The sequence below is a fragment of the Malus sylvestris genome, chromosome 13 (genome assembly GCF_916048215.2).
Source record: "Malus sylvestris chromosome 13, drMalSylv7.2, whole genome shotgun sequence".
Classification (NCBI taxonomy): Eukaryota; Viridiplantae; Streptophyta; class Magnoliopsida; order Rosales; family Rosaceae; genus Malus; species Malus sylvestris.
Genome location: NC_062272.1, coordinates 9,479,464 through 9,500,385, shown reverse-complemented (window position 1 = coordinate 9,500,385; position 20,922 = coordinate 9,479,464). Strand labels below are relative to the sequence as shown.

General features: G+C 38.7%; 1 protein-coding gene across 9 annotated transcripts; it reads left to right on the top strand.

Annotated features, from left to right (window-relative positions):
• Positions 1–1,278: 1,278 nt before the first annotated feature.
• On the top strand, positions 1,279–15,539 carry LOC126595667 (protein CDC73 homolog). 9 transcript variants are annotated; one of them, XR_007613645.1, is made up of 6 exons: positions 1,279–1,290; positions 1,378–1,781; positions 8,949–9,171; positions 9,327–9,409; positions 14,955–15,266; positions 15,350–15,539. XR_007613645.1 is itself a non-coding variant. In XM_050261965.1 (2 exons), exons 1-2 carry the CDS (start codon positions 8,938–8,940, stop codon positions 9,381–9,383), a joined length of 291 nt encoding a protein of 96 aa, XP_050117922.1. In that variant the 5' UTR covers positions 8,900–8,937; the 3' UTR covers positions 9,384–9,851. The 9 variants fall into 9 exon arrangements, 1 of the variants encoding a protein (XP_050117922.1); XR_007613647.1 differs by lacking the exons at positions 1,279–1,290; positions 1,378–1,781 and having other exon boundaries at positions 8,900–9,171; positions 14,955–15,064; positions 15,190–15,266; XR_007613646.1 differs by lacking the exons at positions 1,279–1,290; positions 1,378–1,781 and having other exon boundaries at positions 8,900–9,171; positions 14,955–15,064; positions 15,184–15,266.
• The last annotated feature ends 5,383 nt before the right edge of the window (positions 15,540–20,922 follow it).

Below are 20,922 nucleotides of genomic sequence, written 5' to 3'. Positions count from 1 at the left end.
GGATAATTGACTTCGCGGACGAAGCCTATGCCTTTGAGTTTTTCAACTTTTGCCTTCATTGCCTCATACCGTTCAGCATCATAAGATCTTCGCTTCTGTCTCACTGGCTTGGTCTTGGGGTCAATACTTAAACGATGAAAGATGATATCGGGAGAGATGCCTGGCATGTCCTTGTATGACCAGGCGAAGACCTCAGTGTTCTCTTGCAAAAAAGAGATCAATGCCAACCGAATGGGTGGTGACAAGGTGGTGCCAATCACCTCCACTTTCACTTACACCTTTAATTCAACTTCATGTTGACTAATAATAGCAATTATCCATGCATTCAAAATATGTGTTTGATTTCTCCCGATATGATTTCTCATAAAAAATAATGCCTCAAATGACTTGTGAACAAGTATTCATGTGCCCTGTGATAATCCCTTATTACAACCACTAAATTAAAATTAACATTGACCAAGCCCCTAATATTGACATGATCATAAGCAAATCATATAACCCTAAATCATAAGAGTGCATGTATCACCTTTTTACAATTCTATTTCGAATTAATTATAATGGTGCAAAAATATTGATTTTATTTCCATTACCAAATTGACCATCACATATCATAGTTTGTTGGTCTAATTGGATAAATAATTCTTGTGGTAACAAGGTAGTTGGAAGGTTACATTCATGACAAAAAAAAATTAAAAAAAATTAATCCTTGTGGTGGACTCTATTAGGACTTTAGCCCAAAAATAAAATTTTCATTATCGCTTTGTTAACCCCATTAGCCATGGCTTCACATTAAACATCCAAGCTTACTCCGCCGCCACTGCCAGTTGCAAAGTAGCCAACCATAGCTTGGAATCAACTTGATTGTTGCCTCCATAAAGAGTGTGAAATTCCATCCCCGGAATTTCACCAATTATTACATATCTCGTATTTTAAAACTCGTGTTTCGCGCTTATGTTAACTTTATTAGTTAATTTTAATTCCATTAATTTTAAGTTTAGTAATTGTTTAGTTATCGAGTTGGAAATTTCATAATCAATCTTTATCTTTCGTTGATATTTCGAAGTTACAACTAGTGTTTTTAATAGATCTCGAACCTCTGAACGCATAGACGAAAGCCGTTTGCGAGTTTAAATTATAAAGGTATAGTTACGGACGTTTGAAGTAGTGAAAATATAGATTGTGGGAATTATTCTAATTTCCACTTATGGGGAAAAGGCCCAAACTTTTTTTTGATTAATGGACCGGCTACTATAAGTGGAATTGGGAATTTTATATGGTGGAAAAAGATTAGTCAACAACCTTAAAAGGGGACACATCAGATTTTTTTAAGAAGGAGAAAGGACCATAGGAAGGAATGACCACAAAGAGGAAAAAGAGGATTTTACCCTCCATTTCTGTCGACCCATTTACACATGCCCACTGGAGTGGGTTTCGACCATTTCCACCATTTTTTCAGGAGAAATTCAACCATCCATCACCTGCAACCTCTTCCACCATCTCCCATCTTCCATCTCCACCCAAATTTGAGGGGTTTTAGGTCCAAAATAGTGTAAAACCGTGCGAGTGACCCAAGGAGTTTTGACGGCGATTCCGCCATTCCGGCTAGTCTCACCACCCACCACCACCCTTAATCAATTTCCCTTGGACCCAAGAACAAGATCCAACTAGTGGTTGGGGCGTTGGAACACCAAGGAAGCCGAATTGAAGGACACCCACCTTAGGGTTTCGTTAGGTGCGAGCCAATTTGAGGGCCTTCCTAGCCAAATTAGAATCGGTCACAGGTATAAAATTTACTCTACTTGTTGAAATCTTTATTCCTGTAAAATTTGAGAATTTTTGGAGAAAGTCAAATTTTGACATTCAATTTATAAAATGTTGTTGGTTGAGTATTTTATTGATAAGCTCCGCCACTTGATTATTCTAGCGATTGATGATCTTACCATTGAATTGACACCACTTTTAGTATGCTATGGTAGATAATATTTAAGGACCTTAGGGACTTATAAGTGAAAATCTAGTGATTGGATTTTACGAAGCAAATGACGTAAGATCATGGACTCTACATTAGAATGACGGTTTGATTCCTCATTAAATGTTGTTGTGGGAAATATATAAGAGTTTTAAGTATGTGAATTATCGAAGGAAATCTAAATGTGGTTTGTACATTGTTAGGCGGTGATAGAACGTGATGCCTTGACTCTCGTGTTTGAGTGCATTAGTGTGGATCTCAGATGAGTGATTCTAATCTATGTGTTATGGTTATTGCTTTGAAATATTTTGTGCTAATAAAATTTGTGGTTACACTATGGATTCTTAAAATACTTCTGATGTTAAATAATTGTTGCTAGTAAGTTCTCGTCGATCTACTTCTGAAGCATTAGGTGACTTGGATATTTGAACTGTGATGGATTGTGTTTTGGGATATATATATATATATATATATATATATGATGGTTGATAAAAATGATAGATTGTGTTTTGGGATATATATGTGATGGATGATAAAAATGATGGATTGGATGATAAAAATGATGGATTGTGTTTTGGGATATATATGTGATGGATGATAAAAATGGTGGATTGTGAAGGACCATTACCCTAGTGTCATGGGGTTAGGTGACACTAAGTCTACACCACGTAGCAATGGTCCTAGATGGTCCTTCTTGGTTTATCCACGTTGGGGGACCATACTATTTATGGATCACGCTTGGTTAATCTGCGTTGGGCGATCCTTATAGCCTAGGTATGGCCATACACATTTAAAGATGATCATGCTTGGTTAATCCGCATTGGATGATCACCTTCCAATAGTTATAGGAGTGATTCTACTTGGTTAATCCGCATTGGGGGGTCATTACCTATTTGGTTATTTTCTTAGGGGTGACTCTGCTTGGTTAATTCGCATTAGGGGGTCACTACCTATTTGGTTATTTTCTTAGGGGTGACTCTGCTTGGTTAATCCGCATTTGGGGGTCACTACCTATTTGGTTACTTTCTTAGGGGTAGCTTTGCTTGGTTGATCCCTTTTGGGGGGCCACTCCCTATTTGGTCATTTGCGTAGGCTTCGGCCGAACGACGTCTCTCTAAATCTAGTTTTGAATATATCTGTGAATGTGGCTTTGAGAACTCTGAGTTTTGATTTAGAAAACTCGTTGGATGTATGTGTGACCCCTTCGGAGGTTGCAAGGTTTGGTAGTGATTTCTTATAAAGGATTTATATTCAAGGTTTATAATTGTGAATGATGGTTGGCTTTATTATTAGTGTCATATACTTGTATTATTTATCGCTCACACAAGCTTCGTAGCTTATCCGGGTTGCTGTTTGCCCGGTGCACCATTTCGATGGTGTAGGCACTGATCTTACAGGTAACAAGTCTGAGTAGCTTCGAGAGGTTCGTAGGTGGGGTAGCGGTATAGTTATCAGAGACTTGGAGTGCTAGGTTACCCCTATATCCTATCTTGTACTTTATCTTTGGGACTTTCTTTGAGCACCTCAATCTTGTTCTTAGTAAAGCAAAGATTATGCTTCTTTTTGGGATGTACATATTTGTAAATATTTAGTGGAGAACTTAGCCACCTTCATACTATTTTGGTTTATCAGTTAAAGTATTTTATTCCTTAACTTATACCGTATTCAAAGGACGTTATTTTCCTTGTCACGTGTCGATTCTCGACGTATGTTAGGATCGAGGCATGACAAAGAGCACTTGGGATGCTAACGGCTGAAGGGAAACACAAGGAACAAAATTCATTTCTTTGTACATCTCTACCATATCATTGCTATGAAGTTTGAAATTATAAGTTTTATTTATAGAATTTTTGTTTTTCACTTGGATAGAGCAAACACGACGCCATGGGATAGGAAATGAAAGGGAAATTCAATGACCCAAGTCTCTCGATTTTGCTGAGCAACCAGAATTATGTAGATTATTTTAGTAAAATATTTTTAGTAGCAGTGTTGATGCACAAAACTGGAGGTTTTGGAACAACGTAAATCCGACCGTGAATCTGCAAGAAATGTAATTAACACAAGATGTATCGTGGTTCACCCCAAGGTTTGGGCTACGTCCACACTGATATTGTATTTCTGAGTTTGTGAGGGGGAGAGATGGAGAGAGCTTCTGAGGGTGAGAGAGCCCTTCCATGACCTAAGAATTGGCCTCCCCCTATTGTGAGGGTGAGGAGTCCTTTTATAGAATAAGGGCTCTTCACTTATTACATATTTGCCCATTCCTTTATTACATAATTACATTTAAGTCCCCCGAGTATTTGTACGAGATCTAAATACGAAGGCCCTAAATATGGTATAAACAGTAGTCCCCCAAGTCTTCAGTCAAGAGAGTATTTTGGCTAGAGACTTGAAATTCAGTCCATGTGTGAGCCGAAGTAGCTAGATGTTATCTTGAATTGATACTTGATAAGAGGCGGTGCTTAAACTAAAATGATGTTCAACTTGAAGTAGCACATGTTGCGAGGCTACTCTGCTTGTGGCTTATGTTGCCTTGGTTAGCTCGGCTTGTGGCGTTGAAGGTGAAGAAGTCCCTTTTATAGAATAAGGGCTCGCTTCTCAATACATAAATGATGGGCTAGAGTCGATGCTCGTGGCGAGGCGGTTGCTCAGTAGGCGGCGATGCTCTCTAATGATGGTAAGGGAGTCCCTTTTATAAAATAAGGGCTTGTTCTTCAATACATGAAGAATGAGTCTTCTCTAATGAGAGTAAGGGAATCCCTTTTATAGAATAAGGGCTCGCTCCTCAATACATAAATGATGAGTTAGAGTCCCCCAAGTATTTTTCATGAGTCCCAGTTGAGGCCCAATATATGGTGTATAGTGTAGTCCCTCAAGTCTTTGGTCAATAGAGTCTGTTGGCTGAAGACTCCAAATTAAAGCCATGTATGGGCCGAAGTGGCGGTTGTTTGAATGCGGTATTTGTATACCCTGCACTGAAGCTTTATAGGTGAAGCTTTACAAGTGAAGCTTTGAAGCTAGAGCTCTGTAAATGAAGCTTTTGAAGCTAGAGCTTTTGTAAATGAAGCTTTTGAAGCTAGAGCTCTGTAAATGAAGCTTTTGAAGCTAGAGCTTTTGTAAATGAAGCTTTTGAAGCTAGAGCTCTGTAAATGAAGCTTTTGAAACTGGAGCTCTGTAAATGAAGCTTTTGAAGCTAGAGCTTTGTAAATGAAGCTTTTGAAGCTGAAGCTCTGTAAATTAAGCTTTTGAAGCTAGAGCTTTTGTAAATGAATTTGTAAATGAAGCTTTTGAAGCTAGAGCTATGTAAATGAAGCTTTTGAAGCTAGAGCTTTTGTAAATGAAGCTTTTGAAGCTGATTGACATGAGTGATGCTCATGAATGTTTATGTTAATTGACATGAGTGATGCTCATGGATGTTGACATGAGTGATGCTCATGAATGTTTATGTATGATTGATATGAGTAATGCTCATGAATGTTTATGTATGATTGATATGAGTAAAGCTCATGTATAATTTGAAATATTAGGCGCACTTTTAATCACCTGGTTGGCGATAATAGTGGCGGGGTGTCGAATACTTTTTTGTAGTACTAGGCGTACTTTTGGTCACCTGGTTAGTGATAATAGCGGCAGGGTGCCGAATAATTTTTGTAGTACTGGACGTAATTTTGGTCACCTGGTTGGTGTTATTTTGGGCTAATGGACCTTCGCCCTCCACACAACATTCCAGCCCATTTATTTTGGGCTTACCGTTTTTTTTTTTTTTTTTTTAATATTACCCTCTGATGAGGTTTATACAGATGTTTCCGAAAGATATGAAAAATAAATTACATCACTCAAAAATAAAATCCAACCCTCTGCTCAATGGGTCACGCCTATAATTTTCTTTTCTCTTTTGCAAATGGTAGACAAGGAAATCACATGAAGTGTCTCTTTTCCCCTTCTGCTTTTACCGATAAAATCAGTGGAGTCTTTAGATTGCAGATGGCTTTTACTTTCTCAGAAATCAGAAAATGATTTCACATGCAAACCGCGAGCACTTTCTCATTTTGTTTTCTCAGAAATCAGAAAATGATGGCTTTCTCATTGTGCTTTCTCAAAAATCAGAAAATGATGGCTTTCTCCTTTTGCTTTCTCCCTGTTTTTGACGTTGTGACACTTCCATAGCAAATCCATTCAATAGATCTTGCTCTCTTCAGCAGAAAATGTCCATCTGGAATTGGCTTATTGATCTGCACCTTATCAGTCTTCCTCTTCTTAAAGCTTTCTTTCCTGGCAAGCAAGCTAAGCTTTTGAGACAAAACGCTGTCGCCGGACGTCTTCTCGGTGGCTACAGTGGGCAGGCAGCTAAAAGTCCTGGAGATGTTGTTATTGAGAGCATTACCTATCCCTTCAAACCCTTCAGTGCCATTATTATTCATGACCAACCCGCAAGACCCGAAACCCAATTCAACTCACTCGTTTTCGAAACTCGTGTAGGGTTTCACCACCCGGTTACCACTTAGAAAACCCTGAAGCCCATGAGCATGAATTGAAAAGGAGAAAACCCTACTAACCTCGCTCGGCTGTGTTCTTCGTTCGTGTTCGCTCGGCCGACCAGCACTCCAGCGCTACATCCATGGGTTTTCCAACTCAAAGTTCTGCCCCACAACTGATTCATTAAAAAGGTTTCCTGCAAGTCGGTGGAGACTTCAACATCGCTTATGGTGGTTAGCGAAGAGAGGTAACGGTCATCACCCAAAGAAACCTCAGGAGGAATAGGGTACTGCAAGACTTCATCAGTTAAGAGCATGTCAGACAGATCCCTCTTTATCTGCTTAGCCACCATTGCCACTCTGCGTGGGTTCGCCATGCACCTGATAGTGTTGGGCCGACAACGGAGCAGAACCGCATAATTTGTTAAGGGAAACGAGGCCGTTCATTTTTGGGTTCGAATTAGAAAGCTTGATGATGATGATGATGATGATAATGATGATGGGAGGTGGGAAAGGAAAGGGGTGAATGGTGGGTGGTGGAGGACCAAGTTTGGTATTGCTGATTGCTGTATTCTATCCCAGCTCTTCTCTTTTCCTCTTTAGTGCTGACAATGACGAGGACAAATCAGAATATTGGTGTGGTGTTTGGTTCTTAGGTTTCTGCATATTCATGGTGGAGTGTGGTGAGGTCTCACGGTGGTGAGATGAAAAAAATGAAAGAGAACCGACGTAGCTTTTTGTGTCGATTCCCACAGACGGCGCTAAATGTTGATGCAGAAAACCGGAGGTCTTGGAACAACGTAAATTCGACCGTGAATATGTAAGAAATGTAAATAACACAAGATGTATCGTGGTTCACCCCAAGGTTTAGGCTACGTTCACACTGATATTGTATTTCTAAGTTTGTGAGGGAAAGAGATGGAGAGAGCTTATGAGGGGGAGAGAGCCCTTCCATGGCCTAAGAATTGGCCTCCCTCTATTGTGAGGGTGATGAGTCCTTTTATAGAATAAGAGCTCCTCACTTATTACATATTTTCCCCTTCCTTTATTACATAATTACATTTAAGTCCCCCGAGTATTTGTACGAGATCTAAATACGGAGGCCCTAAATATGGTATAATCAAGCAGCTATATGAATTTTCGAGCCAAAGATTGTTTAGGTTCTAATCTAACAAGGAAAATTTGGATTCAATTCATCTATTTATAAAATCAAGTTTTGTTTAATAGAGAAAAATGACAAATTTATCAAAAAAGTGCTCGAAGAATTTGATTCACTGTTGCTCTCGAATAGGATTATTAGAATTCAAGCTTGTTCTTGGTTAGATTGAGCTAGTAAATTTCTGGAACAACATTAATGAGAAATGTTGAAGAGGTTACTGTAAGATAGAATCAGAAGAAGAAAAGGGAGAGAAGTTGAAGAACTTTTAGATAGAGAAACTGAGAAATGTTGTAAAGGTGAATGGATGGCTGGCCACTAACCCACTCATTTGCCTTTTACTATGCTGCTTGTGATTTGCTTCTATAAAAGCAAGTCTTATAGAACACAACAAAAGGATAGTAGATTAATGTGAGAGACTCACGGGAGATAGAGGAATGAAAAGAAAAAAAGAAAAGAGAGGAAGGAAGAGGAAGAGAGAAAAGAGAAGAAGGGGAGAGGAGATAATAGAGAGAGTTATCTTTGTACTATTATTATTCCATATTATTAATAAAGCACCATTGCTGTCTCGAGGACATACTCCAGTCACACTGACTATAGAGGAACCTCGTAAATCTTGTGTCTTGTTTATTTATTCCACTGCACACACCGTCGATTTTACAACAAGAAATGCTTTTGCATTGACTTTTGTTAACTAACTCAATTTAACAGTACAAGTTGGTATTTATACAATTCTATTTGCTTACACATTAAGTAATCTAACAGACTAACTATTACATTCCTTAATCCCTTGACAAGTGTCACCATCTAAAGCTTCATTTTGATCTTGAGTCTTTACACCTTTACAGTTACACTATTCTTATGATTCTAATCTCTTTACTTAAACACAAAAAGAAAATGAAATTAAAAAAAAAAGCTTAATGGAGAAACTAACGAGAATTTTGATTTTGGGCTTAATTCTTAACAAACTTCATCTTATGGGTTTAAATCTGAATTTTTTTATCTCACGAGCTACCCTTCAAAGACCCTATCATCATGAGGACCATTTATCTATATATATGACCAACTCATGGAAAGATTACTTGCAAAACTCGATCATTAACTTTGCATGTCCCAAAGCTTTTGGCTAATGATCAATCAATATTATCTGCATGACCTTTTCTTTCTCCGTTTGATGAAACCATTTTCTTTATGCAAACATTGATCCCCCAATGACAAAGCATCACACACACACACTCACTCAGTGTTTCATACTTACGGAATGGTATTTCAGTTCTCTTTGTAAATGAAGTGTTTGATTGCTCTTTTTGGTGCCCTGTGCGTTTCAGACGCTGATTATGATTTACAGTGTGAAGGAGTTTTTGGAAGATGGGGTTTATATACCGACTGATGTGAAGGTGAAGCAGATGAAGAGGGTGAAGTTGGACTGCGTGACAGTGCAGGAGAAGTTTAGCAACGATAGGGATCCGGTGGTGACTGCTTATGAGGTTAGGGATAAACCCTCGACATTGAAGGCGAAGGATTGGGACTGGGTTGTGGTGGTTTTCGTCTTATTAAGATTTTCAGTAAGAGTAAGTGGAACTTTCAGTTCTAAGGTTTTAATTGCACTAAGAAATTGTTATCTTGGTCATTGAGATTGTAGCTTTCTGAATTTGTTTTATGTTTTTGAAAGCGCATTCCAGCTGATATGGATTGTGTTGTTTGTGTATGTTGTCTTATGATGCAGTTATGGGGTTTTTCATTCGATTCGAAGATGATAGTGTGGAATCAGCAAAGATTGTGAAACCGTGGAATGTGAAGATCATCTCGGTTGGTTGGTAGAATTTATTTGATTTAATCGGTTACCAGTAAAAGTTCCACTGAATTATGCTCGTAGGAAAAACAAATTAGTTGTCTTAATCTCTTAATTTGCTGCTGCAATGGGAAAAAATGGTTCCCTTTCATTTATGCTTGTTATTGATATGTAAATGTATTTGCTGTGATAGTTTTGTTTTAAGCAAGTTGTGTTCAAATGTGAGCCTTTGGATCATATTCCATATGACATTTAGATTAAATTGTAATGAGTCATAACTCATGACAAGTGTAAGCATCTTACATGATGACTTAAGAATGAATGGTTGTGATTGCTTTGTAATAGGGTGAGTGGAATTGTCTTTCACTCCTCTAACTGTCATATATGCTGAAGAGGTTTTCAGTATGTAAGTGAAGTGAATAGAATCGACACAATCTTTTGGATACATTTTCTCTCCTTCTTCTTCGTTGTATTTCACTAACCTTTGAACTTCCATTGAAACTAACCCAGAAACCAAACACTATAAAGGCCTCAAAGCCAAGTTCGATCTCTAGCTGGGCGTGAAACTGTGACGTGGTTGGCAGCAAAGGAACTCGACCAAGAATTGGGTTCTGCTGTGACTGAAGAAAGTTCTGAAAATTTCTGGGTAATTCGATAACAAGTCTAATATGGCTGGATCGAGTGGTGCGGATCTCCGCACACCAATTTTCAATGGAGAAAATTTTGATTTTTGGCAGATCAAGATGAAAACCGTTTTCAGATCTCACGATCTATGGGAGATGGTTGAGAAAAGGCACAGTCCTCCGGCTAAGAGAGAAGAAGAGATCACTGCAGCTGAGCATAAAAATCTGAAGGAGAACATAGTCAAGGATGCTAAGGCTCTTGGGATTATTCAAAGAGCTATGTCAGATGAGATTTTCCCAAGGATCGCCATCCTGAAGACGGCAAAGGAGGCCTGGGATATACTGAAGCAAGAGTTTATTAGAGACAAACAGGTGAGATCTATAAAACTTCAAAGCTTAAGGCGTGATTTTGAATATACTCGAATGGAAGAGCATGAAGCATTTTTTGTGTACCTTGTGCGATTATTTGATCTTATTACACACATGAAAGGTTATGGTGAAGATATTGGAAATCAAAGAATTGTGCAAAAATTATTGATAAGTCTTCCAAAATCCTATGATAGTATTGTTGCTGTGATAGAGAATACTAGGGATTTGGAAACTGTTGATGTGTAGGATGTTGTTGCTACTTTAAAGGGGTATGAACAACGGATGGAGAGACATTCTGAAAATGATACTGAAAAAGCATTTTCCAATTTGAGTATAACTCCTAGGAAGTCTATATATAATGCAAATCAACATTTTAAACCCACCAAGAATTGGAAGACCAAGGGAAAGAAGTGGAATAACAAACATGTACATCAGCAAGGGAAATTCACTGGATCCTCTGATGGAGCTAAGAATCCTTGCAGATACTGTGATTAATTACATTTTGGGGAGTGCTGGTTCAAGGAGAAACCAAGGTGTCATAACTGTGATAAGCCAGGGCATTTTGCCAAGGATTGCAGGTCAAATAAGGTTACTCAACAGGCCAATTATGTCAAACAAGTGGAGAACAATCCAACGATGTTCTATGTGTGTATGTCTGCTGCAGTGAAGAAGAATGAAGATATTTGGTATGTTGATAGTGGCTGCAGTAATCATATGACAGGAAGAGAATATCTACTGGTGAACATAGATAGGAGTGTTACTGCTAAAGTTGAGATGGGTACAGGACAATTGGTCAATGTGGTTGGAAAAAGAGAGTTACTGGTTGACACTAAGCATGGAAAAAGGTACATAAAGGAGATTATGTTAGTATCTGGTTTAAAAGAGAATCTGTTAGGTGTAGGACAGATGATGGAGCATGGTTACTATCTGGTATTTGGAGGTGCTGAAGTCAAAATCTATGATGATCTCACATGTTCTAATCTAGTTGTCAAGATCCCAATGAAAGGGAATCGAAGTTTTCCTTTGAAGTTGCAACCAGGAATACAAATTGTCATGAGAGCTAGTGTGGGGCAACCTGCTAAGATATGGCATCGAAGGCTAAGGCATTTGAATATGAATGCTCTAATGCAGCTGCAAGAACTTGATATGGTCAATGGCTTACCTGAGCTGAAAGTGAACACTACAGTGTGTGAAAGGTATGCCTTTGGCAAGCATTCCAGATATGCATTTCCCAAATAAACCAAGTGGAGAGTTGTTTTACCATTGGAGTTGATCCACACTGATATATGTGGACCAATGCAAACACCTACCAAAGTAGGAAATAAGTATTTTATCACATTCACTGATGATTGTACCAGAATGGGATGGGTGTATTTTCTCATGAACAAATCTGAGGCATTTAGTGTGTTCAAAATGTTTAAAGCAACTGTTGAACTACAAAATGGGTTCAAACTGAAAAAATTAAGAAGTGACAGGTGAGGAGAGTACGCTTCTCAGGAATTTTCTCAGTTTTGTGCAGATCTTGGTCTAGAAAGACAACTCACAGTGGCTTATTCCCCTCAACCAAATGGTGTAGCAGAGAGGAGAAATAGGACCATTGTAGAAATGGCTAAATGCATGTTGTTGGAGAAGGGCATTCCATTTGAGTTTTGGGCAGAAGCAGTTAATACTGCAGTCTATATTCTCAATAGATGTCCTACCAAAGCTCTGAACAAGAAGACTCCATTTGAAGCCTATAGTGGAAGGAAACCTGGAGTGAAACACTTAAGGGTATTTGAATCTTTATGCTATGCACAAGTTCCATCACAGATGAGACAGAAACTTGATGCAACAAGTGTCAAATGCATTTTTCTTGGTTATGGAACCTGTGAAAGGGGGTACAAGTTGTACAGTCCTGAAAGCAAGAAAATTGTTATTTCTAGGGATGTGATTTTATATGAGAATACTTGCTATGACTGGAAATCTTGTGCTAAGAAGAACCTGTCTATTTCAATTGCTAATGGAAATGAATGGAGCAATGTTGAGAATGAAAAGTATGAAGGAAATGTGGAGTACACAGAACCATTACAGGAACAACATGATCAAACTATTGCTTCTTCTTCAAGTCAAGAAGAGCAAGTGGATCACACTGATTCACAAAAGTATGATTATACGCTCTAAGATTCAGGAGCTTGAATGAAGTTTATGAGAGATGCAATTTCTGTGTAATGGAACCTGAGTGTTTTGAAGAAGCATCAAAGGATGAGGCTTGGAGAAAAGTTATGTCCACGGAGATTGAAATGATTGAGAAGAATGATACATGGGAGTTGGTAAATAGGCCAAGTGACAAACCTGTAATTGGTGTAAAGTGGGTTTACAAGACAAAACTTAATCTGGATGGCTCAGTGTAGAAGAACAAGGCACGATTAGTGGCTAAGGGCTACTTTCAGAAACCTGGGGTTGATTTCAATGAAACATTTGCACCAGTGGCAAGGCTTGATACCATTAAGACTCTAATTGCATTGGCAGCTCAAAAGGAATGGAAATTGTTCCAATTAGATGTCAAATCTGCATTCCTAAATGGTACATTGCATGAGGAAGTATATGTGGATCAACCACAGGGATTCGAAGTAAAAGGGCAAGAAGACAAGGTCTACAAGTTGAAAAATGCCTTATATGGTCTAAAACAAGCTCTCAGAGCTTGGTATGATAAGATAGATACATACTTCAACAGGTCCGGATTTAAGAAAAGTCAAAGTGAAGCTACCTTGTATACTAAATTCAGTGATGCAGGTGTGCTTATTGTATCTATGATGTAGATGATATTATCTATACATGGAGTTCTGATGAAATGATCCAAGAGTTTAAAAAGGATATGATGAAACAATATGAAATGTCAGATTTGGGATTGCTGCATCATTTCCTTGGTTTGGGCATAATTCAAACTGAGAAGGGCATATTTATTCATCAGAAGAAATATGCCAAGTCCTTACTTGAGAAATTTGGCTTAAAAAACTGTAAAGCTGTGAAAACTTCACTTGCAATCACTAACAAGTTATCTAAAGAAGATGGAAGTGAGGATGCTGATCAAAGTTTGTACAGGAAAATGATTGGTAGTCTGTTATATCTGACAGCTACTAGACCAGATTTAATGTATGCATCATGCTTGTTGGCTCGGTTTATGCAAAAACCTACCAGGAAGCATATGGGGACAGCTAAAAGGGTTCTGAGATATGTACAAGGGACACTGGATTTTGGGATTGAGTATGTGAAGGGTAAAGCTGCTGTGTTGATAGGCTACTGTGATAATGACTGGGCAGGAAGTTTGGATGACATGAAGAGTACCTCGAGCTATGCATTTAGTTTTGGTTCAGGGATATTCTCATGGGCTTCTGTCAAGCAATGTAGTGTGGCTTTATCCACTGTAGAAGCTGAATATGTGAGTGCTGCAGAAGCTACAACACAAGCAATGTGGCTGAGGTTTGTACTATCTGACTTTGGAGAAGAATAAGTGGAAGCTACACCTTTGCTATGTGATAACACCTCTGCTATAGCCATGTCCAAGAATCCAGTATTCCACCAGAAAACAAGACACATCAACAGGAGGTATCACTTCATAAAGGATGGGATTCAAGATGGGACAATTGAACTGAGTTATTGCAGTACAGAAGAGCAATTGGTAGATATTTTTACCAAGGCTCTTCCCAAGGATCGATTTGAGTATTTGAGGACTGCACTTGGAGTGAAATCAGCAAAACATTTAGAATGGAGTATTGATATATAAATGTATTTGCTGTGATAGTTTTGTTTTAAGCAAGTTGTGTTCAAATGTGAGCCTTTGGATCATATTCCATATGGCATTTAGATTAGATTGTAATGAATCATAGCTCATGACAAGTGTAAGCATCTTACATGATGACTTAAGAATGAATGGTTGTGAATGCTTTGTAATAGAGTGTGTGGAATTGTCTTTCACTCCTCTAACTGTCATATATGCTGAAGAGGTTTTCAGTATGTAAGTGAAGTGAATAGAATCGACACAATCTTTTGAATACATTTTCTCTCCTTCTTCGGTGTATTTCACTAACCTTTGAACTTCCATTGAAACTAACCCAGAAACCAAACACTATCATGTAGGAAAATCAGAATGATTCAGCTTTCAAGTTCAATGGTTTGTTAGACCCCCTGGAACCATTATGCACACAAGTAGTTAATTAGTTACCATTTCCTTTGTGCTTTAATTATCTTGATTTGTATCACTACAATGAAATATGATTGCTGTTTTTACCTGTAAGAATTTCACTGCATCGAATACGTATATTTACCAAAATAAAAAGTACACGGAGGGGGGGATTGCTCGTGAATTTCTAAGATTGGTCCTGATTGTGTCATGGTTTGCACAAATTGGTTGCCTATGTTGTGAAGCCTACGTACCAAATAATTTTCACATACCGTGTCATTATTTAAGATTTGAATAGAAAAAGGACACACTTGTTATTGCAAAGGGAAACTCTCTTTTTTGTTAATAGCTTGTCTTATATGAAAGTGTTTTCTCATAGTTTTATCGCTTATCATGTGCTTCTTACTGCAGATTCCTTGTTCACAGTGATATGCCTCTCAGAGTGCTTGCCAAGTTTATTGGGGTTCAACTTGTTAACTTTCATATTCAATTGTATTTCAATAACACTGTACCTCCCATTGGTAAGCAGAGCTGCAGTTTTTTCTTTTTGTTTCCCAAATTATTTGCCGACCTTGTGTTTGTAATAACTTTATTTCTTGCACTTGTTGCTGAGGCTTTGATGTCTGAATTTGATGCGGAGAATAAGGGTGACAATGGAGATCTTCACAGAACCTACACTAGCAAAGGGAAAGAAGACGACTCTGAATCATTAATGTGTTACTAGTAAGAGTTTCATTGAATTAGATACTTTTAATTCCCAGTCAGTAGGTGGACATACCTCTGTTTTAATTTGAGCCTCTATGCAGAGAACTAAGAGTAGAGCTGCTGCAAGGAGTGACATAATTACTCGCAGGGTCAAGGGGAGGAAGTTAGTTGTCGAACTAACAAGCCAATATGGAGTGACATAATTCCTCTTGGATTATAGATGGTATAAACGTTTAGGATAATGTATATACGTTTAAATACTAAAAGTGAAATGCATTCTTCATTCTCAAAGAAAGCAAATAAATGGTTTTTGATTTGTGAATTATGAATAGTATCAGTGAGGTTGGATTGTTATTTTAGTTTGGAACCTATATACAGTAAATTTCCCATGAAATAATTTTGGTGAAGCTATTAAAAATAATGTCGTAGTGGCATCCCATTTGACGCCCAAATATTATTATTTTTTAATTTGAGGCCACTTATTTGCGACGTATAACCTACTATCGCAAACCCATAGTAAATAGTATTTGCAATGCGTTCAAAGCATCGCATATAATTGATCAAATATTTACGACACCACTTTGTTGCGATGCATTACTGACCGTCGTTAAAGGCTATGTACGTCAAATAAAACGAAGCTTGTCCGCTAATTACGTGTTTTCGACAAGGAAATAAAGCTGCATGCAAACGCTTTGGTCGCTCTTTGATTTGCAGATCGAGTGTGCATTTTATCCCATGCAATGGAAATCACGATACATGGTGGGAAAAGGGCTTTATAATTAATGTGCAAATGTCTCAAGTCCATCGTTTTTTTTTTAAGAATTTTTTAGCATTAAGTGTAATCTCAAAGAACCAAGCCAGCGTTATTTTAGTTTAAATTACCAGTCTCAAAGCAAATCTTCTTTACCATATTTCAATCCCATAAACCATGGAAGTAGAAACGTTTTCGGTTCGACTTCTAGCGCTGGTAAATTATACAATAGTGATCACAGAAAGGTTGAAATGCATCTGTGAATTTTTAGGGTCTCCGAAAAAGTAGGCTATCATGGCAAAATCATAAGCTAATATCCTTTTTAAAAATAAAAACTAAAAAATAAAAAACTAGCTAGTACTTAATTTTTTTGGTGACCCTTTCATCCTAATGAATGTTAGGATTAGAGAGTTGAAATATATTGTATGCATTGCATTGTGTGACAGGTGTCATTAGGAGATTGGGTGTATTATGTCCTAGGGTAGTTATACTGTGAGTATTTATATTGTAAGTCTCAGTCTTGTAAAAGTTAAGGTGTGAAAGAAGAAAAGATTGCTCTTCAAGATTCTCTCTTACTCTCAGAGTGTTTTCCCTCTCATTTCTCTTCACGTTAACATGGTATCTTCGCCGATCAAAGGCTTACGCCATTGATTTCGATCCTCCTGCTTCCGCTCTTCGTGCTTGTTGGTGATCGTTCTTGGTGGTGTTTCAATCGATTGTTTGTCGATTCTTCTTCGGTTGAGAAAGTCGGTGATTTCGTTGCTCGTTTTAGTCGGTGATTTTGTTGCCAGTTTTCGTCGGTGATTTCGTCGGACGTGTTCGTCGTTGCTTTTGTTCAGCTTTCTTGGTGGGTGGTTGCTCGTCGGTTATCTAGAGGTAGTGTCTTCTTCATCTATTTCTGCAAATCGATTGCGATTTCTTGCAATCTCTGGTTTGTTTAAACCCTAAGTTTTGGGGCTTTTTTCATCTGCGTTGGTGTTTGCGTCTGTGCGTTGCCTTCTTGGTGATATTGGAGGTGCAATTTGTTTTTTTTAGCGTTTATCTGCTGCATTTGTGTATTTCTTCTCATCGAAGCAATTGTCTAAGAATCATGGTTACTACTGCTCAATTGGCTCTTCTGCAGTCCCCAATTTCCTCCTTAATTCCTAGTGTTGGCAATACTGTTAATGTCAAACTGGATGACTCGAATTCTGTTACTTGGAGTTTTCAAATGGAATTGTTGCTTGATGGTAATGGAATTCGTGGATTTGTTGATGGTTCCATTCCCTGTCCATCTAAGTTCAATGCGTCTGACTGTGAAGGAGAAACTATTGCTGCAATCCCTGTGTTGTCTGATGCCTACAAAGTCTGGGTTATACATGACAAAGCTTTGATGACTCTTATTACTGCGACTTTATCTCCTGCTGCTCTTTCTTGTGTGATTGGGTGTCAGACGTCTCAGGAACTATGGACTAATCTTCGTGAACGGTTTGCCAACTTATCTAGAACCAGCATTGTGCAAATGAAGATTGATTTACAAAATATTAAGAAGGGACCTGAATCTATTAATGAATATCTTAAGAGGATTAAAGATGCTAGGGATCAATTGTCAGCTGTTGGTGTTACTATATCTGATGAAGATATTGTTATTGTTGCCCTTCGAGGACTTCCTCCTGAATTTAACACTATCAAAGCTGTTATCCGTGGCCGAGAAAATCTTGTTTCTCTGAAAGAATTGCGGTCTCAACTTAAGGCTGAAGAATCCACGTTGGATGAAACCGCCAAGCATATTCCTCTTATGTCTGCCATGTTGGCTCAATCCTCAAGTTCTGCATTTACTGCTGGTAGTTCTTCTGGTACAAAATCCTTTCCTCCAACTCTGCAACCAATGCCACCAATGCATTATCCACCAATGCTACCAACGCAGTATCCACCTCAGGTGCCTCCTGTGTTTCCTTCAGGACCATTTGATTTTGTCTCTCAACAGGGTTCTGGAACCTACAACAATGTCAGAGGGAATAATTTCAAGGGAAAAGGTAAAGGCAAGAAGTTTTTCTCTGGAAATCAGTCCAATGTGTTTCCACAGAATTTTTATGGAGCCCATCAATCTGCTCAGTTTTCTCAACCTGGTATTCAGTCTTCTGGGTCACAAGGATTCTCTCCTCAGTCATTTCAACCGCTGCAAATTTGTCAAATCTGTGATAGGAAAGGGCATTCTGCTCTTACTTGTTTTCAGCATGGCTGTCAAATTTGTCATCGGGTTGGTCACACGGCTGCAACCTGTTTTGACAGGACTGGTTTTCCTGCTTCATCCCAGCCACCACAAGGGTATTCTTCATCTTCTCAAGGCTATCCCGGTTATCAACAGTCAATGCACCCTGTGCAGTTTTCCTCTTCAGTCCCATTTGTGCCTGGTGGGTCATCTCAACCTCAGGCCCATGTTGCTATGCATGAGCGCCCTTCTTCTTCCTCTTCTGCAACATCACATGAGTTCTGGCTTTTGGACTCCGGGGCCACTAATCATATGACATCGGACTTGTCTAACATTCAAATGCCTGTTCCTTATCCCTCTACTGAACAAGTCACTGGTGCTAATGGTGAAGGTTTGGATATTGCACATATTGGCAGTGCTAATCTTCATACTCCTTCTCATACTTTCAAACTTAATTCTGTTCTGCATGTTCCTCAGTTGTCTCAGCATTTATTGTCTATGCATCAATTATGCAAAGACAATAATTGCAGATGTATTATTGATGAATCTTCTCTCTGTGTACAGAACAAGGTCACCCAACAAACTCTATTTCAAGGACTGAGTAATAATGCAGTGTATCCTCTTCCAGTGCTTAAATCTTCTTCCCACCGTCCAGCAGCTTATATAGGGCAAAAAGTGTCTTCTGCTTTATGGCATTGTAGGTTGGGTCATCCAACTAATTCAATTGTACAAATAGCACTTCGTAAGTCATCCATTCCATTTTCTTGTACCTCATCCCCTCAAGTCTGTAAACCTTGCTTGCAAGGCAAGTTCACTCATTTACCCTTTCCCTCTCCTGCTTCCAAGTCTGTAACCCCGTTTGAGGTCATACACACTGATGTGTGGGGTCCTTCTCCTACTAAGTCCATTGAAGGGTATCGGTATTATGTGTCTTTCATTGATGAGTGTACTCGCTATACTTGGATTTTTCCATTAATCAATAAAGCTGCTGTGTTTGGTGTTTTTGTGCACTTTCATGCTTTTGTTGTGAATCAATTCAATGCTTCTATCAAAATTTTGCAAAGTGATGGTGGTGGAGAGTATACTAGTCATTTGTTTCAGCATTTCCTTCAAACCAAAGGTATTATTCATCAAAGGTCTTGTCCTTATACTCCAGCCCAAAATGGCTTAGCTGAACGGAAAAATAGGCATGTTATTGAAACTGCTCTCTCTTTACTTCACCAAGCTTCCTTGCCTGTCCTGTTTTGGTATCATAGTTGTGCTACTGCAACCTATTTAATCAATAGGATGCCCACTTCAGTTTTAGGTATGAAATCTCCCTTTGAAGCTTTATACAACTCTCCACCCAAGTTAGATCATTTAAGAGTGTTTGGGTGTGTCTGCTACCCATCCCTCAAACCTTATCGATCTAACAAACTTGAGTCCAAAACCACTGCATGCATTTTTTTGGGGTATGCTTCTCAGTACAAGGGTTACATTTGTTATTCTCTTCGCAGTCACAAGTTAATTGTCTCTCGCCATGTCTTATTTGATGAAGATAGTTTTCCTGGTGTCCACTCTCCTAAATCACATCCAGTTTCTTTGCCATCTGGTTCTTCTCATGTTATTCATCATAATACTTTTACTCCTGTTCCTATTATACCTATACCTCTTCCACATGTGTTTGACCATTCTTCTACTGCATCTTTCCCCATTACTCAGTCTCAGTCCTTGCTCAATGGTGACCTTGTTCCCTCTTCTACAAGTACTTCTGGAAATTCAGCGGATCATGAATTACATCCTTCTACTGCCACTTCTCAAGCTACGGATCTGCAACTTGTGTCTATTCCTTCCCATAATTCCCATCCAATGCAGACTCGATCTAAATCGGGGATTTTCAAGAACAAGACAGCTTTTCCAGCTCAGGTTCAGTGTGACAGTATTAAAGAACCTTCATCTTACAGTGTTGCTTCTAAATCCCCTGAATGGCAACAAGCCATGCATGAAGAAATGGCAGCTCTTACTCAGCAACAAACCTGGACTCTTGTTCCTCTTCCACAAAACAAAAATCTTGTGGGTTGTAAATGGATTTATAAAGTGAAAAGGCATCCTGATGGGTCTGTGGCTCGGTATAAAGCCCGTCTTGTGGCCAAAGGGTTCTCTCAAGCTGCAGGTTTGGATTATTATGAAACTTTTAGCCCGGTGGTCAAACCTACTACTGTTCGGTTGTTGTTTTCCTTGGCTGCTACGTATGGATGGCAGTTGAAGCAATTTGATGTCAAAAATGTGTTTTTGCATGGTTTTTTGGAAGAAGAGGTTTACATGTGCCAACCACAGGGGTTTGTTGATCAAGTTCATCCTGAATATGTCTGCAAGCTTCACACGTCCCTTTATGGCCTAAAACAAGCTCCTAGGGCTTGGAATGATCGGTTCACCAAGTTCTTGTTTACTTTGGGGTTCCAGTCTTCTTATGCAGATTCTTCTTTGTTCATCAAGCATGATGGTCATTCTATGGTTATGTTATTACTCTATGTGGATGATATCATCCTCACTGGTGATAGTGATGAGGGTGTTCAATCTGTGATTCAGCGATTAACTACAGAGTTTGATATGAAGGACTTGGGCCTGTTGCGTTATTTTCTTGGGTTGGAAATTGAGTATCATTCCCAGGGACTTTTTGTCCACCAGTCCAAATATGTGAAGGATTTATTGCATAAAACAGCCATGACTGATTGCAAGTCTTATGTCACTCC